This window comes from Vanessa cardui, chromosome Z, assembly GCF_905220365.1.
Source record: "Vanessa cardui chromosome Z, ilVanCard2.1, whole genome shotgun sequence".
NCBI classification, from domain to species: Eukaryota; Metazoa; Arthropoda; class Insecta; order Lepidoptera; family Nymphalidae; genus Vanessa; species Vanessa cardui.
The window spans coordinates 5,230,961-5,257,138 of record NC_061154.1 but is presented as its reverse complement, the minus strand read 5'-3'; the positions used below and the strand labels follow the sequence as shown (position 1 = coordinate 5,257,138).

The following is a 26,178-nucleotide window of genomic DNA, read 5'->3' as shown; positions in this document are numbered from 1 at the left end:
CTGATAATGTTAAATAGACAGTTGTGTATGATAAATAAATTCTCAAAACGTCGATAAACATCATATATAAAGGTTATAACCATTTGGTAAAATATAGGTATGTACTGTTATTCATGTAATACTACTTAAGAAACATTCTTCGACTTGAATAATATAAAAACTTTTTATTAAGCAAACTGATATGTAAACTTTTTACTAAACATAATCGCTCACAGTCACAATTTAAAAACGTTTTCATCTCTTTTTTTTTTTAATTTATGGCATTTGTTATTGCTGTTTTAGGCCATAATGATTCCGCCCAGTATTATAATATGTCCCGGAAAAAGTCAAATGACATTTGAAATGACTGAAACCTTTATTAAATACATCTTTACACTTCTTATGTAAAATATACTAGGTATCATACCTGTAAAGGAATAACTGACAAACTTAGAATAAAACTACATGGATCAATGGATTTTATACGTATTCAAAATTTCACAAAAATACTTTTACAGTTAAATTCTTCCAAATATGTGTTCAATTGTACAGTTCAGATTATATCGCTTTATTTAGATAGACGTTTTATAGTTAAATAAAACTAACTGCCGCTCTTTATCCTACGGCGGGTAATACGCCTAATGCAACTTATTATTATTGTATATAATTTACCAAATACATAAATATGTGCCCTTATCTTGTAAACTCAAACGTTAACGATACAAAAAATATTAATAATAAAACAACATTAAATAACTTGTATGTAACTATTAAATATCGCATGTTAATAGCAGATATTCAAATTGAGTTAAAAATAAAGAAGTATTATTCAATCGACCTCCACCTCAATACATTTAAAAATAAAAAACAATATGAACTTCAGCGATATATTAATTTAGTAAATTTGCTCCGAATAAGAAATGATCTGCATTGAAATATCAACGAGCACGATAAAGATTAAGATATATTTGGTAATAAAATAACAATTATAATAATACTTTTCAGCTAGCATCCCCAATTAATTCCTGAAACTTTCCAAGCGATTTCCATCCACACTGGTTCAATACTACGAGCTGCATAGTAGAACCACAAAATCATATCACTTAACCTGATTCTATCACAAAAGAATACAATCACAGAGAACTAAACACTCGTTTCTTTTGGATAATTTAAATTTCTTGGAATTATATTTTTTATTATAAAAAAACGTCAATAAATAAGACTAATGTCTGTAATTAAGAACTTAAACGTGTCGTTTGTGATTTATTTATGCGTATAATAAATAAAACTTAAATAAATAAATAACGTTGGCGTGTGTATGAATTCGAGTCGTGTTAACAAAGCCGTCGGCAAAAGGTTAATTATCTACCCACCAACGATAAAAAACTTAGGACCAAATTGAATTCTTATGTCTTAAGGTTTTTCAAATTTTATTATACCTACGCTTGGTGTTCATTTTTATCGACGCTACTTGCTAAAAAGTTAATGGCATATTTTACAGCGATATAATATATCAAAACATTCATTTGCATTTACCTCCTTACAAGAAGTTAAGACTAAAGTTTTTTTTTTTTATGTACTCGTCTAAAATATCTACACAAAAAGTAAATAAACATTATGATGTTGTATTGATACTCAACGCCTACGAGCTTATGAGGATTATTATAAATATAAGTGCCACGGTATAACATAACAATTCTAACGTACTGTAATTAGTAAAATATTTAAAATAATACGGAAAGGAAAAAACATTTCTTATATTAAAATAAATAGTTTGCCTGTCTTCAAACTTAAAGCTTTAAAAGATTTCAACGATATCCATCGATATTCTAAGTCATTTCATGATTTGATTTTAAGTGCAAGATTTTATTTAGGTAATTCAGATATATATAGTTTTAACAAAATTTTACAAATCTTAAATTATGTCTTGCCTTATTTTATTAAATTTAATACGTTTAGTCATAGTTATATAAATAAAGTATGTACCTGTTGTTTTTTTTTTAATTATTACATTTAATTAAAAAGTATTACTTACAAAATTAATTATACCATTTATTAGTATTTTTTAAGTATATATTCTTAATAGTAACCAAAGGTTAGGGTAGTTTTAGTTCGTTTGAATTTATATAATAATAAAATATTAATTTTATTAGTAAAACATAATACAAAAAAAAAGTTTTAAAAGTATTCCGAAAGTTATTTTTGACAGGTAAAAAGTTTTTAAAGTGTCAACTTCTTACCCAGTGCATCGCCCCCCTCTCTTCGTATACTCCCATTTGGGGGTCAATTTTTCCGTTTTCTATTTTCGAACGTATGGGCCTCTGCCCCACTACACTCTACACTCACACGCGGAGCATAACGTGCGCGGCGCGTCGCGTCCGGCGAGCGACTGTGGCAGCTCTAGCGCGAGAACTCCAACTCAATGAACTCTCCGCACCCTCGAGGAGGAGGCTCGACTCCGCCCCCTGTGCCGCCTCCCGGTCGATGCGGACACGAGCCGACTTTTTTTCATAAAAGTTGTTATTGAATTTTTGACGCAACTTTTTTTGCAAATTTGTAACGAATTGCGCTCAAGTGCCTCTCTTGAAATAGTTTTAGTGCGATCGATCGAACATTCGTGATGTAGGTATATTGATTATGATTTTTAATATTTTTACTTATTTATTAAACACTTCATTTACTTCAGACTAAAATTTTAATATAATAAAGTATGTCATTACGTTATACACAATCTGGGTGTTAACCTAACGTGCTATTTAGCTAAGATTACAACAGGAATCATTTAAGTTTTATTTTAATACAATTTATAGAACCTAACTTTTTTAAGTAAAGTTTCGATATTGGTAAAATATAAATTTGTATGAATGTAACTATGATGTAAAACGTCACTCAAGTTAGTTTTTCATTAAATTATAAAAAATGAATAAAGCGATCACCCGACCTTAAAAAAATCAACTGCTAAATGTTTTCACAGTTCATTTGTTTACATTTATTTCTCTAAATAAGTATACTCATTGCTCTACGTATTGTATTAAAAATGAATATTTACTTAATAAATTCAACCGCAACTACCTTATATTCTTCCACAAGGCAAGGGGAGAGTGGGGTTAAGGATACCGTGTGTATTTTTTTTCGTTATACCTTACATTTCCATATTTACTATAAAATATAGAAGTTATTCCCCCTTCCAAGTCTTTAAAAATAGAAAAATATGATGACACGGCTTTTATTATGCCATTGCACAATAAAAATCTGTTGAAGCAATGTGCGATTAGCAGGATCGTCGTAATCCAAGGGGTGCAAGGCACCCAGACACACGCCAAACAAGTCTTCGAACACCCAAGCAAGTATTCGACCCAAAGTGACGTAACGCAAAAAAAAAAAAAAATTTTTGGATGGTAGACCTGCAGATGCTTGTTTGCTTCCAGGTGCTTCTTCTATAATAAGAAGCTACCGTTTTGTCAGAAAGACTGGCAGCGAAACAAATAAAGCTTCTTTTGGATTTATAATATCAGTATAGAATAACTACCCGTTTCGTACAGATACATAAAAAGTTTATATAAGTTACAAATAAACATTTATTTGAATAAACGATTTAAAAGTAAAGAAAGACTTGCCAAAAAAAATAGTTAGTTAAAATAAAAAAACGGATAATTTCCACCAATCACGATACTACCTATTATAAGTAAATATGTCCATTGGGAACAGCGCAATTAAATCAACAGACAAACCGAAGCTCTCATCAGATCACTCTTATCACCCTACACTCTTCTCAAGTAGCTAGATGCTTTTCCCATCTCACAATGGCTCTCATTCTTTACATTAGAAAAAGGATGAAATGTAAACTAAATGAATATCTTCATGTAAATTTTTAAGTTAAATGTAAAATGGTTACTGTTGAAATATTTGTCAGTAAATGTAATTTCATAAATGAATCATACTATTAAAAATATGGCTAAATATAGAGTAGTAACAACTGCTTTTTTTATCTGTAGATTAAGGTTTAAAATAAAAAAGACATGTATTTATTATTGATTTATTTTTTCAATATGAAAGACGCGAGCATGAACTTTTACCTGAAAGAGAATACAAGATCAACGTAAGTAACATATTAAAATCATCATCAACAACAACAACAACAACAGCCTGTAAATTCCCAGTGCTGGGCTAAAGGCCTCCTCTCCCTTTGAGGAGAAGGTTTGGAGCATATTTCACCATACTGTTCCAATGCGGGTTGGTGGAATACACATGTGGCAGAATTTCTATGAAATTTGTCACATGCAGGTTTCCTCACGATGTTTTCCTTCACCGCTGAGCACGAGATGAATTATAAAGACAAATTAAGCACATGAAACAGTGGTGCTTGCCTGGGTTTGAAGCCGCAACCATCGGTTAAGATGCACGCGTTCTAACCACTGGGGTATCTCGACTCTATATTATATAAGTAATCAATGATTTTAATATATATATATCATATATTAAAATCATTGATCACTTATTAGCCCTTAATTGCTTCGAACGTAGATGGTCTAACCAGGTATAAAGAAAATAACTTAATACGAACTAAACAATAATATTTATAGTAATGATCAAGATTAAAGCAAATAATATTTCTTACACTTTTAATTATAAGAATTAAAAAAAATATTAAAATTTTAAATATTCTTCTTTTACATTAATTAACTAGCTATGCCCGCGACAACGTATGCATTGAATTTAACAAAAATATAAGTTATTGTTGTAGCCTAAGTTACTCCTCATTACATGAGTTATCTGTGTGATAGACCGGTCAAAATCGGTCCAACCGTTACAGATCCAGAGAGAGCCGGATCAAAAAGACACACAAAAATTGTAAAAATAAATAAATAAAATTCGTAAATGTAACGTGTCATATGGCTCTACTAAAAAGCCATACACTCGAATTATTAAATGTATAGAAAATAACTTCGGTAAAATCTTTTTTTATATTTTTACAGATTACATTTATGTAAGGGCTTTTAAACCATATAATTCTCAAAAATACTCATTCAGTATTTAAGAAAAGTCAATTAGCGACCGTACGAAAGCTAAAATAAGTACAGCGTAAAAAGCGCTCAGAGCTTTTTTAAGCGCTTTGCTTCGCGCTGTTTAAACGAGCGCTTAAATAATCACTTTGCGCCATTGCATTGCTCGATACGGATGCGCTATGAATTCAACAGAATAGGTATTTCTGCTGAAAGAATACCAAAAAAGACAACAAAAGATTCACCTAATTAATCAACGATTTTCAAGACACTATATTGTGACGCTGTATTTAAACATTAAAACCAATTTACAATTCTATTGTCAATTTTTAATCTCATTTTAAATATATCCGAATTACTAGCCCCTGTTGGAAATAAATTAAGAATGATAACGTACGTAGCACGTACGCACCTGTCGACAACAAAGTCCGAACTGACGTATCCAAAACATTATAAAGCGCTCGTTTGAACGGCTATGTATAATTCTCTATGTTGTATAGATTGGACGCTGCAGCGCTTGATATAAAGCGTAGACTGGTGAAAAACTCCCAGCATAAGTTCTATTCGAAACTTAAAAAAACGCGCGTTTAAACATTTAATATGCGCTCGTGCGGACGGTGCATTAGACGTTATGGTCTATGAACGCAATTACGACGGATGACTCTGAGTATAAAAAAAAAAAAAAAAACGATAAGTTGTGACTCAATCCAACGGTATCGTTTGTTGTCGTTCTTCAAACTATTAATTTAAAAAATTGAAATATAATTACTATTATAATCGATAATTATGAGTATTATATTTAAAAATTAAATAAGGATATAAAAAAATTATAAAAAGTTAGTAAATTGAACTTGTTATTGTATAAATTAATAATATAATCCATATATTTAAAGTAGTACTAGATTATATTGTAACCTGCCCCGGACGCTTGTGCAAAATTTCAACGATATCGCTTCAGCAGAACTTGTTTAAAATTACACTAACAGGTGAATTTAAAAACGAAATCTTAGAAGAGTAAATGAAAGAAGTTACGAAACAAGACACCAAAAAGGTTTTTCTCTATCAATTGTTTAACATTTAAAAAAAAAAAAAGAAAATTCACCAGAATTATAACTCTTGAATCCGTGTACCAAACGTTTTAGTCCAAGAGATTAAAATAATACAGGCAGCATAAGAAGGGAAAGATAACTTTCACAAAATTATTTCATCTAACTGCGAAGGATTTTAAAATACACAAATGAAAGTACAGAAACATCTCAATCCTACACGATCGGAGAGAAATCAGTGGCAGGATCTTTGCCTGTGCCCACGAGTGTGTATCACTGCTAACATCTTTCTCCGAACTGCTAATGAGATTTTTGTCACACAAAACTTAACAATACACCACTTTTCGTTCAGATCCGAGCCTATATTAAAACCCGACGCCTTAGTTGTAAGGACTAGGTAAAACTTATACACTGGACCGCATATATAATATTATTATCTATGTTTATGGGAAAAAATATGATTTACGCACTTCAACTAAGTATACTAAGGTCGTATGTATATTTTTGTTGTTATGAATACTGTTAACACACATATCACACACAGACATTTCTGGCTTCTTTAAACTCTTATTGCGCTCTAGAACCCAACAAATTTGATGAAAAAGAACTTTATCGATACTTTATCCACACTAAATGACTTGATTATTATCGATATAAAATATTAACTGGGACAAGTTAATTTTAAACTCTAATAATACCTAAATTAACCCTTTACCAATGATAAGTTACCTTACATAAAATTACCATACGTAAAATTATCTCACGATTTAGATTTATATATTTTCCAAAAATAAAAAATAGCATGATGACGATTTTGTATTAATCACTCTTTTCAATACTTTTCTTACGAACGAAACACACCTAAAAGTAACAAATATACATAAAAAAAGATATTTACCATCCCAAACATGGATGCGTTTTCTCGTGGTGCTGTAGGGATAGAATGCTTGATCAGTTCCACTAAAATTCTCCTCGTGAGGAAGCAACCATTTGTGTACGTAGCAACAGCACATGAGGCAATACTTGGCGCAGTCGTCACATGGCACCTGATCTGTTTTGTAATGCAACCAGCCGAACCACTCTGCGGTCACCTGTTAGGAAGGATGTCTAGGGCCGTATTTAGGGGAGGGCAACCGGGGCAATACAAGTAAATAAATCATAGCTTAATGATTGAAATGAAAATGTAATTAATTCATGATAATATAATTATTAGGTTGTTCACTTCTGTTTCTAGGGCCCCCACTGCTTTGTGGCCCAGGGGCCTCCAGAGTTTTAAATCCGACTCTGAGGATGTCCTACATCGTCTTCAATAACATTACAAAGCTTGAAGAGTTTGCTTATTTATTCGACCACGTTTACTTCAATTTAATAGACAGGCTTGATAAAACTTTTTACGAGTGATAAATAAGTATTGAGAAATTTTATCATTACATATTAAGTACCAAATAAAGTCCTCCAATCGCGTATAAGTGATAAACACAAAAAGTACCAAACTGATTTTAATACGGTTTTCACTAATGGATGGAGTGATTAATGAAGAAGATTTTGGTGTATAATTAATCGAATCGGTTTTATGGGATTTGGCTGAAATATTATGACACTAATATATACATACATTCTGATATAAGTTTGTACGTAGACCCTTATATTACCCCCGCGAAGCCGGTACTTGTAACTATATTATAAAAATCAAAGTGGGACATATAGGCACTATAACTGCGAATTAAATACCTGTATGCAAAATAAAATCAAAAATAAAATTTATAGATGTCGGGAACTTCGATGTTTACAAATACTTCAAGGTACGACTTATATCGAAGAATTTAGCAAACAAACCTTTTAATTGCATCACTTAATAAATAGCTTAGAAAGTCCACTAACGTACCCTAAATGTAAACAAAACGTCTCGAAATATTAAAAACACACGTGATATTTACATTACGTCTAATCGTCTAATAGACTTATATCTTCGTATGCAATATATTATTTTACTTTAAAATATTTGAGACAAGTTTTTGATTTATTGGACTTAACTCTATCAAAACCTTTTTTGCCGTAAGAATTCTACAATGTGCCATCAACTTTTTGAACTACGTAATTATGTCCCTTGTGCCAGTGTTTACACTGCCTCGCTCAACTTTAAAAACAGAACACAACAAAACCAAATATATCTTGGCTTTAAAATGCATATGAGCGTGTATTACCTAACCAGACCTATACAAAGTCCTACCACAAAGCAATAAAGCTGTATCTAGCAAATTTATCGTAATCGTTGGTAAAATAATAATCGTCTTATTTATACCGGACGAAAATACTTACCTGACTAGCATCGTAGTCCCATTTAACATCAGGGCTATACTCGACCCAGCGACTGCGGCCGATCATATAGTTTGGGTTCTCGAAATACTTATTTCCGTAACTATCACATCCTACTAACTTGCCATCCTGACAAAATAACAAAACCTTCATACTGGCTGAACTTTGAAAATGTCAATCCAATTATTAATAAGTACCTACTTACAATCGTATAAATATTGTTTAATAAATTCATTATTATCATCATTAAATCAAAAAAATAATTAACAAATAGAAAACTCGATATGTTCATATAAAAATCGTTTGTAATATTGCTCTATATTCGCTTGCGGAATTAATTGATGATTGGAAAGGAACTAGGTCAGGATTCAAGCAATTATGTAATATTGAGTTTTACAAACGAGTTGTATTGAATAAAATATGATAAATATACGTAATCCCTTACTAGTGACCTACTTTTAGGGTATCAGTCCGCCACAATTTGAAAACTGACTTAATTGGGCCGCCATTTTTAAATATTATTTTTACTAGACGTGCCCATTTATCAAGCGCTAAAAGCTTTATTATCATAATATCACTCTATTGAAATAAAAACTACTATGCTATAACTTGTACAAAATTGAACCGTAATATTTATTTTCAAACTATTAATTTTTGGATTTCAATAACTGTTTGACATATGTTTTTTTTTTAATAATAAGCATCGTTTTTATCGTCTAAGAAAATGATAGATAAATATGATATTTACTCTATATCTGTATGTAATATCAATATATTTTAATTCACAATATTTAAATTAGTACCATTTTTTAATTAAGAATAATAATTCACCGTCTATAAATAATAGCAATAAATTAATCGCGATATAATCTAAATTTTACATTTAGGATTGACTTTTAGATGGCAATATAGTTAAAACAAATAACACTGACAAAACACATGTATTTACGTAATTTAAACACATATATTTAAGTAACCCTAAAATAAAAAAATAAAACAATTATAAACAAGGTTCCCATATAGAACACAGATAAAACCAAATAACCCTATTTAAAAATATATCTTGTTAGCGACTGCTACATAGGCGATGAAAGCTTGTCAAATTTTTGTAAGGGGTTTGAAAATTCCGTGATATTTATTGACTTAATTTCTCCAACTAAAGTAACGTTAAACTCGATCAATGTATAACTCGAATACTTTCGAAGAAGAAGTTCCCGATAGAAATTCAAAGTCAACCCTTATTGAATGTTATAAAAGCAAGCACAAATTAAATTTATTTATTTGTATGGAACAGATTAAATAATACTTTGAAGAGGAAGAAGAAATAAATCAACCAGTAGGAAAAGCAACGTAATCATTTTATTTCACTAACAACCACTTAGTACAAATACAGGATACTCACAGCCTAATATAAGAAAAAAAACATTAAATTTAACATATCCGTTTAATAAATAGAATAAATGTTCGATTATAAAGGAAGACATACCAAGGTTGTAAATATTTTATTATACGTCATTGTACCTCAAATGCTTTAACAGCGGATTTTAAAAAGTAATTACGTCTAGTAGATTAAATTTCACTAAACATTCATTCATACTGCAAATGTTTGGCGTCGTTAAAACTTACTAGTACTCTGCACCAGATGTATTGTGGATGTAGGATGTATTGTTGCTCTGATGAGTGCAAAAATAAGTAGACTCACTATTCCAACGCTCCTAATCAGTGACAGGAATGCGATACGACCATACGCACTTTCTGAATCATAATACTGTATATATACACCCTGTGAATACGAACTTTATAATTTTTGATTAGAGCAATCTGTTGGAAATCAAAACCAAACTTCGACATCTATCAAAGAATCAGTAGACCAATGAGGAAAGTCGCTAAAGATATACAAGTATAACATGCCTCGTTTTTTACAACAGACGAAAGTCATTCACCCAACAGTCTGGCTTAAAAGAAAAAAAAAAACAAATATTAAAGAAAAAATAACCTACATGTTGCACTACTTGATTAAGAGGCACAATAACGAATAATTTTAGTTAACAATAATGTTAAACAATATATAACTATAAAAATAATAGTCCGACACATACTCCACGAAACTTTTTAAGTATATAAATAACTTACAGAGTTTAAAACTTAATAAATACAATTCAAACCTCGTTCACCTTTCCAAAAGATTTTAAAACATATAAATCCATGTATGACTAATTACAGCACGTTAACTAAGAATCGCGTAGATACAGAGATATATTCATTATAAATTTAATAAAAAATATAGCACTTAATATTATGGCAAAATTACTTCAAACTATGACCATAAAACAGGATAAAAATACAAATAATTTTAATAAAGCATAACATTTTATATGGCGAATATAACAAAAGTAATTGCAAATTACATAGAGTATCAAATTTAACATAATATAATGTACCGATAGCGTTGTATGCTAGTAAATTAAATTGAATGATTCGCTCATATAGCGACGACTATAATAAGGAGTTACAAATTACATACATTATGTAATTTCGAATTTCACATAATAATTTTATATAACATATATGAATTGCAATCTATACTTAATATTAACACCAAATAAATACATTAATAAGTAGATTGATAAAATTTTAATATGCTTATAATTATTATAACTTTTGATTCACTCAAATGAAATTATTATATACGTCAATGTCATACAAGATAAATATATAATGTTCTTTTTTTTAATTTATACGTCAATAACTATTGAACGTATCGGTGTGAGACTATGATCACGTAGATGGATAATAATATAGACAATTCTTTTTTTAAATTTCTTTGATCCTCCCTCCTTTTTTTATCCAGCGGTAACAGCTAGTACAAAATAAAGTTAACGAGTGCCTGATCTTTGTAACTAGTTGATACATTAGTTCACTACGAGATGTTCAATGTGCTTAGAAACTATATTATATACACTTGCTACATCGTTGTCAAAAAAAAAACGCCACAATATTACGAGATTAGAAAAAAGATCTACCCTTAAAGAATCCAATTTTAATGTTGAAGATACATATACTAGTAACTATTTTTTATATTAATTTTAAGTTAAAAAACGGATAGAAGAAGTAAAACAGACTAGATTCTTACGATTCCTATTTTTTACCTTAAAAGATATGGTCATCTGAAAACAATATAAAATACTCCAGTATTCAAAAATATATATATGTATGTATTCTACTTATACAACACCTTTTAATACGAGTAAACACGATGTTTAGTAAACATTCCTTGTTCATTGTTGTAGGCGTTTATTACGTTTTAGAATTTTCGTTGAACTATTGCGATATTCAACGGAAATATCTTCTAAGATAAAGCGACGATATTACAATATTTCATCCGTATTATTTCATTACACTTCATTAACAGCAAGCCGCAAAAGGCACGAGATAGAATTATTCGTTGATCGGAAGAACGATTGATAATTGTAGTGTATTTGTGCATATGACTAATAATACTATAAAAATACAATACAATATAAATATTCTATATTGTTTTTACGGATTCGGACCAAAAAGCGGACCTTCTAACTATAACTGGATTACATATTACAATCGGATATCTATAATGTTTGAATTCAATAACATGCGTTCTACATTCGAATTTAAAGTTATTAAAAAATTGAGTATAATATTAAATGTGATATCCAAATCACTTTTATTAAGAAAAAAAATCCTTAGTCTACCAATAAGTACTTGTATATCATGAAATAAATACATATGAATATTTAGAACAAAATTATTTGGCACAACTAACTTGGAAGAACCGGTGGTATTATCATATTCTACAATTATTTTAGAAAACATTGTTATATATCGAAATATATTTTAGGCACATTGAATTATCATAGGTTCACGTCAACGTACGGTTATTTGTTGATGGTATTGCTATTATAAATATTATAATCTATTCTACAATTATATATTTTATAAAGATACGTGTTCCATTTCTGAGTGATATTGTGATGTTTTATTGTGAAAAGTATACTACATACGTAAGCAACTAAGTCTGTCACAGATATTTAATACTTCCTCGTATATATATAATACTCAAAGAATCCATTAAATTTAAAAGATTGCCAGTGCAAAAAATAATTTAATATGCATTGCGAGCATAACCTCTAGAGCTGTTTACTATAAATAAATAATATGTATCAAAACTGAAAACCGCATAATATCTGACAAAATAAGATTTAATATAAACTTATTTTTCATATTTAATATTACTAACAATCTGTTTACATACTTAACCTTCCTTCGTACAGATTATTAATTGGAATTTTTCTGAATTTGCACAAAATGTGTACCTCATATTTTTCCGCACTATATAAGACTTCTTTATGTGTCATATCGAAAATAACATGAACTAGCGTATTATGCTCTAATTTAAAATCATTAAATAAAAAATATATGACTAAATATATATTAAGCACGTCAGTATTAAGTAACCAAAAAAAATGAGATTCTTATCTCATTTAAAATATAAAATTTAAACAATAATATAAGATAACATTGCCGTCTATCACATCACATTGAAAATATTATCATTAATTTAAATGTTCAAACGAACATCGAATAAGTAACTTTGCACGAACTTCTAAACCCCTCTATCGACCTATACTTATTTTATATCAGTACTTTTCTGTATTTACCCAGCTAAGGTACCTTTATACCCACAAATATATAGATCAATCCTATTAAATATTGAATATCATTACATTATTATGAAATTATTTTACGTAAGTACAACGTTCTTGGCGTGGTAATCGGAAGAAAAATACATCAATATAAAACCTTTTTTGTGTTAAACTATCAACTTTTGACAAAGCACAAACTTATGTCAATACTTACAATTATTCAAATTGAGAATACATGTTTATTTCAACGGCAGTAAGTGTAAAGATAAAAAAAATAACAATAAGACTTTGACATAACAATATATCATTGGTCGTAATAATAATCTATTTAATATTGATACGTGTAGAAAACACAATTTTAATATCGAAGAAACTGCTATCGTAACTGTGTTACAAAGTTACGTAATCATTGTAGTTAATAGTATTGTAGTGCACTATAACAGACCTAATGATATCCCTGGAATATGAAATAAAATGTTCGAACACCATGTATATTGACGCTTTACACCTACGGTATTCGCAAAGAGAATTTTCTAAACTAACGTTACGAATTAATTTGGCTGTTATCTATTGCAAAATTCAAGCACTTTTACATAAAAATAAAAATTAACATTCCATATTCAATTTCAAATAACGAATGCAGTTGAAACATGATTCTCAATATTTAATTATGTGTCAAAATTTTATGAAACTTAGTCTGAAAATGGAATGACATGAAAATAACTGTAAAAACTAATCACGTTCTTTTCAACATCGATATGTTTCAAAATATAATAAACAGGTGTTTCAAAATTTTAACTCTGATTGTTACTAACAAATCCTTTGCAACTTTTGAGTATATTTTTTTTCATTATATTTGGATAACGTTCCTACAAATTTCCAAAATAATTTAATAACACTACTTACATTAATATTATACGTTATATAATTATTTAAGTTTATTTTTTTTTAATATATTTTGATTTAGGAATTCATGATCGGTTTTCGAACTAATTATTAAGTACATATTATACGAACTACTGATCTGATTCTCTCTATCGTGTCATAAGTATTGAAACTTTCGATTGAAGAAGACAAAATATTGTAACAATATGAAAACTATACAACGTTTCTTATACTATGGATTATTGCGTATGAATTAAGTCTGGGTCGAACCATAAGTACCGGGGGGCGGTCTGTATTCCTCGGGAAGTGACATCACTTGCTTTTTCGTAAACGCGAACTTTCTAATGCCGATATTCTTGTATGTGTTCTCTCGTCGACACCCTTCACTGTAAAATGATTTATTTAAAATTTCTATTAATTAAGATTAATTAAATAAATCATTATACGTTGCAATATATTTTGTACAATGTCTGATAAAAATATGAATGGACTTCTTTGGATCTGACACATGTAATAACTGCCTATATTGAAGCAACGTGGCAAAAAAAGTCACATTACTCTTCACCTTATTATTACTTGATGCCCATCTGTTGGGCAGAAATTAACCAGAAATTACGGACTGGTTTATATTATGTAACAAAAACAACGGCCTTTAAATTTCCCACTGCTGGGCTAAGGCCTCCTCTTCCTTTGAGGAACATATCCCACCACGCTGTTTCAATGCGGATCGGTAGAATACACATGTGGCAGAATTTCTATGACCACTTTCATCTCAGTTTAGACACATGCAGGTTTCTTCACGATGTTTTCCTTCACCTCCGAGCACGAGATGAATTATAAACAAACACAAATTAAGCACATAGATATAGCGGTGCCTGGATGTGAACCCGCAATCATCAGTTAAGATGTATGCGTTCTAACCACTGGGCCATCTCTGCTCTATATTATGGAACGATTAGAAGAAATTGTGTTTTTATTACAAGAAGATATTACCTTCTCATAATATTGAGTGCCTTTTTCATTTCATGTTCTGCCAAATGATATTCGGACGCCAGTATCGTACATTGCTCCAACGTAACCGACATACCAGTTCGATCTTTTGCACTTTTACATGATGTGTATCGTATTCCTGAAATACAACGTGCATTAGAAATAAATATATATGTAATATATAGTGTATAGTGGTTACAACTAGTTCAAGTTTATAGTTAAGTTTAACTTTATAATCTGTCCCTAAATTTACTGTCCAAGATCATACAGATGACCAATGGATTCACGGATGCATAAACTCATCCAATAAAGTGACAAAAGTTCCAGCGTCATAGTCGGTTATACAAACATACAACATTCACCAAAATCAGAGAAAAAAATATCTACAAGACTGAGATGGATACGACAACGGGAATGACAACTGACAACCTTACAATACATTGGGCACCGATTAAAATAACCTATAGACGGACATTTACACAAAATGGGCGAAAATGCGAAAAACCTATGGAATCCTGGAAGGATTCCATAGGTTGCAGTTGATAGATGAGTCACTCATATAATGAGAGAGAGATAATACTCAATAGATTAGAGGTTGGATCTTTCAAGACAATTTATCTATTATTTCGGCATCCAAGATGAAACCATGAATGAAAGATGAAAAGTTCAGCGTTGTAAGATCTGCCTGGCAATGTCAATAGGACGACAATAAAACGATGTATCGTAATTTATCTCACTCACCATTCATAAGTCTCGTAGCTAACGCAGCTAGATGCAGTACTTCTATATTCTTCGGAACTTTCTTATGTACTGCAATGCGTAGATTTTCCATTACTTCTTCTAACGGCTTAGTTCTTGACGATGCTAAAATTTATAATCAATATTAATCAATGGAATGCGCCTCAGTTGAACCAAATTTGTCTTTGCTTTATTGAGTATCTTTCTCATACCTCGGTTAGGAGCCAATGGATCAGCTGGGAACACTTTATTATACTTGTGATAATATTTGTATACTCTGTCCAAATTATCGTTATTTGAATGGTACTGTGGCGTTGTCTCGCCTAGGGCTTCAGCGAGCGTTGCTTTTTCGTTTATACCGATATTGAAGAACACTGCCGTTATTGTGAAGCTTAAGTGCTGAAAAAAAATTATAATACAATTTGTAATAGATAAGTTATTTTAAGTTATGTAGGTAGATAATATTTATATGAGTCACCTGCTTATTCGTAAATTTATTGTAGAGTGAATCTGAGACCGGTATGTAGACTGTTAACGCACCTCTTGTTCCAGTCACTTGAGGTATGGCCATGTTACTGCAAATAGATTTGTTTGCCAGTTTAAAAAATAATTCGTCAAATGAATTTTATACTAGTTCACTAAAATGTTGTATGTGTAACAATGTAAACTGGTTTGCCGTATTATATTCATTTTAGTACACGGATAAAACAAAAGTTTGTAATTATTGGTTAGATTTTGTTCTTTCTTGGATCATAAATGTTCATAATCCATTTTTGAATATCATTTATTTTATCGAATCATAACTTTTTATTTACACAAAGCATAATTTTATTGAATCTTTTACTTGACACTTGCGCACATATGTATTTTGAAAACGAAGCTTTTAATTGACCACATATTGTGATTAAAATAGTTATATTAGGTTGGGGAAAAAGTCTTTTCGCATATAGTATGTATGAACTTGTAATAAAATCTCTTTGGCTATACCATTTGTATCTGGCTGGTTTTGGTATCATTAAAAAGTTTTAATTTTAAAGAAGGCACTTCCAAATTCAAATTAGGAATTTGTGTGATTTTCATTTGTTTTTGTTGTTGTTAAAATGAGTGAATCTAAAGAAGAAATTCGATACATTTTAAAATTTTACTATAAAAAAGGTAAAAATGCAACTCAAGCCGCGAAAAAAATTTGTTATGTTTATGGAACTAATGCAGTATCTGTGAGAGTAGTGATATCAAAGATGCATCTCGCTCTGGTCGCCCTGTTACGGACAAAATTGATGCCATTTTTGAAAAAGTGGAGCAAGATCGGCATATTAGTAGTTACGATGTAGCTGAAGAACTGGCAATTGACCACAAAACGGTTTTGACTCATTTGAATAAAGCTGAGTACACAAAAAAGCTCGATATATGGGTGCCTCATGAACTCACTGAAAGAAACCTAATGAACCGTGTACTCATTTGTGATTCTTTATTACGACGTAATAAAACCGATCCATTTTTGAAGAAGCTGATAACTGGTGATGAAAAGTGGATCACATACGACAAGAACGTGCGAAAAAGATCGTGGTCAAAGGCCGGTCAAGCTTCACTTCATTAACTCGCAACAAGGTAAGGCTGTGTGTATGGTGGGATTGGAAGGGCATCATTCATTACGAGCTGTTACCGTCCGGCAGGACCATCGATTCAGAACTGTATTGCTAACAATTGATGAGATTGAAGCAAGAAATTGAGAGAAAGCGGCCAGAATTGATCAACAGAAGGGGTGTGGTTTTTCACAATGACAACGCTAGACCTCACACATCTTTAGCCACTCAACAAAAATTACGAGAGTTTGGCTGGGAGGTATTAATGCATCCGCCGTATAGTCCTGACCTTGCACCTTCAGATTTTCATCTGTTTCGGTGTCTGCAGAATTCCTTAGGCAGTGTCAGGTTAACATCACGAGAGGACTGCCAAAACCACTTGTCGCAGTTTTTCGATCAGAAGCCCCAAAATTTTTACAGCAATGGGATCATGTCACTACCAACAAGATGGCAAAAAGTTATGGAACAAAATGGCACCTACATACTTTAGTCAAATGTAAATAAACTATAAAAAAAACTTTTTGAATTTTCATATAAAATACGAAGAAATTTTTTCCCCGACCTATTATAATATATTAAATAAGAGAAAACTTTGTACACTTTGCAAATGGGCGTCTTATTATAATTTCATCAACGTGTACCTACCTGTGTCCAACTTTTGTCAATGTAAAGACAACTGTTTGGAGATCCTCAACAGCCACCACCATATCACCCCACATTGCCTTTTCAGTCGAATAAAGGCTTAACAGTCCTTCGAAACCACACAGTGGACCAAGTTCTGAAGTCAACACCTTCACGATTATATCGCTTGGCATTGAACAGAACCAACAAAGTAAGCCAGCTGTCAGGGTTGTGAGCTGAAATGGTTTAATGTTACCAGTTTAACCAATAATTTATAAATACTATTTTTAATACACACCCTAGTATATAAAAATGACAGACGTAATAATTTCTTGTGGATCTTACTCATTTATTTCTATTCTTGAGACTAGTATCACAACGAGCTGACAAATATAAAAGCGATTTAGTCAGGCTAGTCAGACCAAAAATACATCAGTAGTTTGAAAAATATTACAACTAAAACTTTTAAAAGAACATAGAATTTCATAATATTAATTTTTAGTGTGAACAAAGTTCCATAATATATTATGAGACATTGTATATATTGTATAACAAAGATTTAAATCGTTAGATGCGCCCCTGCCATAGTATAACCGCTATAAAATGTGTCAATCCTCAAATGAGTGAGCTTACTCATTCGCTATCAGTGTTCATTTATACGCAGTGACAGTCAGACGTCATCCATTGTAATTAAAGCGCTAATTATAATCCATAAAAAAATCGCAAAATGCCGTCATGTGCCTTTCGAAAGTGCAATCACAACTCAAGAAATACTAATAAAGCCCAGGGTGAAACATTTCACTCATAACTATTTATATTTATTTTAATATTGAATTTATTTTATTCCGATGTCTGTAAAGACCACGAAATGAAAGAAATTGTGCGACAGAGAAAGTAGTATGGCATAATTTATGTAATTAACAGAGATGCAACTAATGTCTCAGTACCATTCTATTAACTAATATAACTAGATACACGGAAGTACTACGGAAGTGGTTTGGAAAGGGATCATCTATAAATGGACATTAACAGCGGCAATCCTGTGGTAGCGTCGGCATATTATGTTTTTTAAATATTATATTAAAAAAAATGTTTTAAATTGCATTGTAATATTTTTGTAATATTAGTTCGTCAAAGTATATTTTTGCTCTTAGAAATCTAATCTGGTGCTGGAATAAAATTTAAATAATTGAAAATACCTTTCTTAAATTACGTTTTTATTATTTAGATTTCCGCAAGACACACGTTGGAAAGAATAGTGGATAAAGGTAATACAGCGAGACCAGGGAGATGAGGCGTGGTTACCTACGAAATTTAGTCGAGTTTGTCCTGCCTAGAACAAACAACAACTTGGATCCATAAAATACAATTAAGTTCGTAATTAAATGCTACGCTGATGTACGCCTTCATCATATTCATAAACATGTTCAGAGAACAAACAGGCAAAAGTATAATAAATTGATTTTATTTCGTGGAGAATAAATATTATGTACTAACGTGTATGTAATAACAAAAAAAAATATATAATAATATTTTTTATAATACAATAATATTTTTTTTGTTAAAATTAAAATTTATTATTAATAACGTGTATTATTTTTTGCAATTATTAAAAATAATTAAAACAACCTAATTTCTTACATTTTACAATTTGATGAATTTGTTGACCGTATTTCGCATGCATCTGTGTGAGCGCGTAAGCGACTTGTCAACACACGCATTTTAAAAAATATTCCACAGTTTTTGAAGGTGAGGGCGCATCTAACGATTTAAATCTTTGTTGTATAAGCGTTCATTTATCTTTTTTTGAAGCGACTTCTAAAAAAGGCCGTTATCAGTTCGTCATGTATAGTACGACACAACTTAGTTGTTACATCGGCAAAATTCGTAAAACCGATCACATCCGAATTGCGTACGCCATCCCAAATTGTCAATATTTATTTCTCATGCGAATATGATCTTTACACAAACGTAATAACTTGTAACATTATAAGACCTAATATATTCGACAATTTGACGCGTCGATTTACATGCACTTTCTCTGACGCGATAATCTATAGCGACGAATAGCGTCGAATGGCGCGATAGGGAGCTGTTTCTATTGGTCGTGTAAATCAGCAGTAATCGGTTTTATTTTCATTCCATTGCATTTTCCGATGCTACATCTAATTTGTATCGTACTGTATGCAAGTATAGTACGACATTTTTTTTTTCTCGCTGGAAAAACGCTTTACGCCCTTCCCCCACGTGATGGAAAGTGGGGGGGATGTGTGGGACTCCCCGGAGCCCTGAACGCCGAGTACGCCCAAGCACACCGGGTTTACCCACTAAAAAACCAGCGGTACCCTCTCCGTCTTTCGGCGGACGCCACGGGATCGCTTACGCATGCAACCGTGACGCCCTGACGGTCGGCCCGCCTATACGGGCCTCCAACAGCTAGGGGGGATTCCCAGGGTACTGGGACCCCCCCTGGTCCCTACGGCGCCTATTGAGGCGGAGGGAGAAGGTGCGCGTAGCGCCAAGTATAGTACGACATAACTTAGATGTCGTATCGACAAAATTCGTAAAACCGATCACATCCGAATTAAGTACGCTATCTCAAATTATCAATAGTAATTTCTTACGTGAATATGATCTTTACACAAACGTTATAACTTGTTATATCATATGACCTAATATATTCGTCAAATTGACACGTCGACATGTTTGAACTGACGCGAGAATCTATAACGACGAATAGCGTCGAATGGCGCGATAGTGAGCTGTTTCTATTGGTTGTGTAAATCGACAGTAATCGGTTTCATTGCATTTTCCGATGCTACATCTCAGTTGTGTCGTACTATAACATTGTTAGAATTTAATTATATTAAATATGAGTATGATTATATATAATATATAAGTACGATTATCCATTTAGGCGTCGAAGCACGTGTGCTTAATTTCGTGTGTAGTGTCATTTCGTTTGTCCACGAATTTCTCGAAAACTAGAAGTCGTATTGAGACGTTTATTTGTTATTTAAATTAAGAACACTTAAAAATATGAAACGTAGTGAATATGAAGTGTATGTTACACTAAAATCGGTCAAGTGGTTTCATAAATATTTATTTTATTTTTAGTTCACTACCTAATCCCTTCTAATTTTGAATTCGATTTAATTCTATTATAAATTATTATTTGTTTACACAAATTGGTTGAACCAATAACCTATTACGCATTTGATTTGTACTTCGAATTTACATGAATGGAAATTAATTGAAAACGTAAATCAGAGTCAATTTAATCACATATAAATTATATGTACACTATACACATTAAATTATAAACATTAAAAACATTTTATATTGTCTTAGTAGACATTACAAAATCTAATTCATTTTATTATCATTATTATTACTTCCACGCAGGTACGCGAGTTGAATGTACGAAAATGTGAATAGCAAACGTTCTCTTTTTAAATTTTGTATCAAAACCTCTTTCTGAATTGTAATTTAACATTATATCAAGTGTTGGAATAAACAAGCAACATCTGCGTCAAGTCACACAACTTTCCTTTAAAAAAAAAAAAAAGGCGGGAAATTCGTGGTTGACACATTGAGAACGCAAATATAATTATTACGGTGTAATGTGATTATTGATTGTTATTTGTGTTGTAGACTAAATATTTTTCTATAGTGGTAGATTGATTGTTATTTTAAATTAAAGATAATTGTTTTAGAGGTTATCCTACTTCCTACTTCTTGTTCTAACAACAACAATAGCCTGTAAATTCCCACTGCTGGGCTAAAGGCCTCCTCTCCCTTAGAGGAGAAGGTTTGGAATATATTCCACCACGCTGTTCCAATGCGGGTTGGCGGAATACACATGTGGCAGAATTTCTATGAAATTTCTCACATGCAGGTTTCCTCACGATGTTTTCCTTCACCGCCGAGTACGAGATGAATTATAAAGACCAATTAAGCACATGAATCAGTGATGCTTGCCTGGGTTTGAACCCGCAATCATCGGTTAAGATGCACGCGTTCTAACCACTGGGCCATCTCGACTGGTTCTAAAACAAGCATATATCTAACAGACCATAACGAACAGTGGAACACAAATGAAATATTGACTTATGGTACAGGGTAAATGGTACAGCTTATAAGGAGTGATATTTTACCGCTTGTGAGAAACACGTGTCTCGTCTGGTCTGTAAGGCGGCGTGCTCACGGGCCCATGTCGGCGATTCGCATCTGAGTCGCAGAGCCGCGTGAGCAACACGCGACCATCGAGCCAACGACTCAGCCGTCAGTTTGAAGTCCTCCGTCTGACTCCTGAGACACTCGAGGTCATCTTCCGTTATATCTAAAAGACAAGATATTTGCCTTGATAAATTATATATGTAAAAATTTAAGGTTATTTTATTTCGTCATCATCATCATATCGGCCGTAAGAGCACTTCTGAACGTAGGCCTCTCCCAATGACTTCCTTGACCGGTGAGTAACGGCCTGCAGTCAGCTATACCCCGCGGATTTTACCAGATCGTCCGTTCATCTCGCGGCAATAGGCTATTTGACTGGTTTTTAAAATCCATTTTATATTATTTAGTAGAGGTTAAGGAACCCAGTAAGTGTTTTTTTTTATTTCTAGTACATATTTGCCGAAAAATATCATATTAAAAATTCCATATTTAAATAGCGCGCGAAAACGCTACTTGGACAATATGGCGCTGCAATGGAGTCGGTGACGTCACTTTGCTGTATTTTAATCTGTGGTGCATATAGTAGAAGGGCAAGGTTTACAAGAAAGTAACTTCATCATAAGCGCGGCCTATCAGGAGCGTTTGTGTCACGTGACAAACGTTTGAAAAAATGCATTTTTATTTATTGATTTTTGAATAAATTAAGTATTATTTTCAAGTTTCGTTAGTAAATTTATTTAAACTAATAATATAAACTGATTACAATAATTCACAATTTATTTTTCGCATTGTCAAATAGCCTATTGAATCGGCATTCAAAATAAATAATTATGCATACATAAACGTCGACTGCTTTAACAGCAGTTTTAATATATATATTAGCAACATATTTGTTACATTATTAACTTCCATAATGTTATGAGCGATCCTCGTGGTGAGATGATTCCGAAAAATTATAAATTTTAATTTAATTTACGATAAAATGATTAGCTACTATAATTGAATATATATACAAAATTTCGTATTCTACTAACTGATCATCTGATCCCTGATATGTATTATGCTAGTCGAAATGCTATCCATTCAGAATTAATTATCACTGACGAATAATTCTCGGTTGCGTCATATTAATTATGAAATTTTCACGAACTCGTACAATTTAACACGTATTACTTATGTAACGAATAGCATTTGTAAGGTGTCACTTTAGGGATTTAGGCGCCCACGTCTGAACTGCTTACTGCTTACGATTGTTTCCGAACTAATACCCATAAATAACCCATATATAACCTAGATAGGTAATATTAGACTAGATAGTCTGTTCGACTTACGTTACGTACGTATATACGTTTATCTTTCGCAAAAAATGTAGAGAGGAATTGAAGCTCGACGAAATAATATATATCTGCTTTAAATATTGTATTGTATATTTTGTGAAATGTCTTATCTATAGTATTTTATTAGGCCAAATTAGTCTTTTGTATTTTGAGCCTTCACTTTAAAAATTTGGATCTTATTGTATTTAATAATTACAAATATAAATGTTTTGTTACAATGAAAAAGTCACATCTAGATTTTAGAGAAAATATGCTATTGTTATTTGTTATTTTCATTATTAATTTTACAGTTTATAATTTATTTATGATTTATGATATTGACGATTTACAAGACGTCTGGCAGGAGCTGGATGAGAGTAGGCCAAGAAAGATCACAGTGGCGTGCAATTGGAGAGGCCTATGTCCAGCAGTGGACGAACATGGGCTGATTGATTGATTGATTTTTTTTTATGAAGAATTAAATTATAGTCTGTTCGCGTTAAGAATGCAGTGAGTTGTCATTGTTTACCGGCTTTACTCCGCCCCCTGACCAATCAAATCTTTTTTAACATCAGGGTGAAGGTGTATGCATATTTGTGCTACAATTCCAACAAATTATATTTGTTTTAAAGACTAAGTATAATGAATTTAAAAAATACAGATTAAAGTAAAAAATCGAAATTAAGTCATTAATATTTTAATCACTATTACTAGTGTCGTGAGTCGTCGTTAGTGTTTATAATAAAAGATTTTTTTAAATCTAAATCCCACATGGCAATTTCTTCTTGTAAGACGTGGTCGCAGCATTTCTCGCACTATATACAATCGTTTGCGAATCTTACCATCGCGATGTAGAAATTTTTTTTTTTTTTTATGGAATAGGTGGCAAACGAGCAGGAGGCTCACCTGATGGAAAGTGACTACCACCGCCCATGGACTTCTGCAACACCAGGGGGCTTGCAGGTGCGTTGCCGGCCTTTGAGAAAGGAGTAGGCTCTTTTCTTGAAGGTTCCCATGTCGTATCGGTTCGGAAAAACCGCCGGCGACAGCTGGTTCCATAGAGTGGTTGTGCGAGGCAGAAAATGTCTAAGAAATCGCGCTGTTGTGGATTTTCGGACATCAAGATGGTGCGGGTGAAACTTAGAATTTTGACGAGATGTCCGAAGGTGAAATTCAGCAGCCGGGATTAATCCGAACAATTCCTCGGAACATTCCCCGTGAAAAATTCGGTAGAAGATGCAGAGTGATCCAACATCTCTACGCAAAGACAAAGGATCAAGGAGATCGGAAAGGGCTTGATCGTCGATAACTCGAGCCGCTCTACGTTGGATGCGGTCAAATGGAACGAGCTGGTACTGGGGAGCACCCGCCCAGAGGTGAGAGCAGTACTCCATGTGAGGCCGAATTTGCGACTTGTAAAGTTTTAGGCGATGGGCCGACGTGAAGTACTGTCTCGCCTTGCTGAGCACACCGAGCTTCTTTGAAGCCAATTTGGCTTTGCCTTCCAATTGACCGCGGAACTGAACGAGGCTCGAAATATCAACGCCAAGTATTCCGATACTACCTGTAGCGGCTATCGGGATGTTCTCAAATCGTGGAGATACGACAAATGGTGTTTTTTTTAGCGGTTAACGCGCAAACTTGCGTCTTTTTGGGGTTGAAATGGACTAAATTTAGCCGGCCCCAGTTCGAGACTTCGTTTAACGAAGACTCGATTTCAGACACAAGTTTGTTCCGGTTTTCTTCGACGTTTTCCCGAGAAATATTAGCGCGGCCGGTGTATAAGGTGTCAACGGTACTGTCGTCTGCATAGCAATGAATGTTCCCGATTTGCAACAAATCATTGATATGCAGAAGAAACAGAGTGGGTGATAGAACGCAGCCTTGTGGAACACCAGCATTGACGAATTTTAAGTCAGAGCATGCACCGTCGACAACGACCTTGATGCTCCGATCTGCCAAAAAGCTGGTAATCCAATTGCATAATTTCCCGGGAAGCCCATAAGAAGGAAGCTTCGAAAGAAGCGCTTTGTGCCATACACGATCGAAGGCCTTTGCTATGTCCAAGCTGGCTGCTAATGCCTCCCCCTTGCTCTCAACTGCTTCAGCCCACCTGTGAGTAAGGTAAACTAGAAGATCACCGGCTGAGCGACCCCGACGGAAACCGTACTGGCGGTCACTAATCAGCTGATTCTCCTCTAGGTACCGCAGGAGCTGGCAGTTAATAAGGGACTCCATTATCTTGGAGAGCAAGGAGGTGATGGCTATAGGCCTATAATTGGACGGATCTGAGCGGTTGCCTTTTTTAGGGATCGGATGCACCAAAGCAGTCTTCCAGGAGTTCGGGACGACGCCTAATGCGTAGGATTGCCGGAAAAGACGCGTTAAGACAGGTGCCAACTCGGGAGCACATGTCCGTAGCACGATTGGAGGTATGCCATCGGGTCCACTCGACTTGTGAATGTCCAAGGAAAGAAGTGCTTTCCGAACTGCACTTTGCCGAAATTTAACCTCCGGCATCGTCGTATCACATCGCGGGATTGATGGAGGTGACTTTCCTTGGTCATCCAGAGTCGAGTTCGACGCGAAGAGAGACCCTAAAAGATCGGCCTTCTCCTTCGCGGTATGGGCCAATGACTCACCGTCCCTGTGCAAAGATGGAAAAGAAGGCTGACAGAAATTCCCTAGGACAGCCTTAGCGAGAGACCAGAACGCACGTGTTCCTGATGGGAAGCGCACCAGTCTCTTGCCAATTCTGCCAATGTACTTCGACTTCGCCTCAGCTATCACGTTTTTGAAGGACCTGGAGGCAGAGTTATATTCCTTTCTGAATGTGCTGGTGT

General features: G+C 33.0%; 3 protein-coding genes across 5 annotated transcripts in view; all 3 read right to left on the bottom strand.

Moving 5' to 3' along the window:
- The window catches only part of LOC124542984 (protein apterous), a 55,733-nt gene extending 53,344 nt beyond the window's left edge, over positions 1-2,389 (bottom strand). For 2 of the 3 annotated variants that reach the window (XM_047120956.1, XM_047120957.1), the window contains exon 1: positions 2,220-2,389. In XM_047120956.1, coding sequence (XP_046976912.1) covers positions 2,220-2,255 — 36 coding nt within the window. In that variant the 5' untranslated portion in view covers positions 2,256-2,389. The remainder of the gene's footprint in view (positions 1-2,219) is intronic. The other variant, XM_047120958.1, reaches the window with a different exon arrangement.
- Positions 2,380-8,974, bottom strand: LOC124543395 (probable NADH dehydrogenase [ubiquinone] 1 alpha subcomplex subunit 12). Its single transcript, XM_047121611.1, has 4 exons — positions 8,801-8,974; positions 8,348-8,473; positions 6,927-7,119; positions 2,380-2,480 (listed from the first exon to the last, which is right to left on the bottom strand). Exons 1-4 carry the CDS (start codon positions 8,912-8,914, stop codon positions 2,380-2,382), a joined length of 534 nt encoding a protein of 177 aa, XP_046977567.1. The 5' UTR covers positions 8,915-8,974.
- A 1,072-nt stretch (positions 8,975-10,046) lies between these two features.
- LOC124543029 (inositol polyphosphate-4-phosphatase type I A-like) overlaps positions 10,047-26,178 on the bottom strand; it is a 29,416-nt gene continuing 13,284 nt past the window's right edge. Inside the window, exons 13-19 of the mRNA XM_047121039.1 lie at positions 21,998-22,182; positions 17,865-18,076; positions 16,115-16,211; positions 15,849-16,035; positions 15,640-15,762; positions 14,902-15,037; positions 10,047-14,294 (exon numbers count right to left, since the gene is read on the bottom strand). Of these exons, the coding sequence (XP_046976995.1) occupies positions 14,162-14,294; positions 14,902-15,037; positions 15,640-15,762; positions 15,849-16,035; positions 16,115-16,211; positions 17,865-18,076; positions 21,998-22,182 (1,073 nt within the window). The 3' untranslated portion in view covers positions 10,047-14,161. The remainder of the gene's footprint in view (positions 14,295-14,901; positions 15,038-15,639; positions 15,763-15,848; positions 16,036-16,114; positions 16,212-17,864; positions 18,077-21,997; positions 22,183-26,178) is intronic.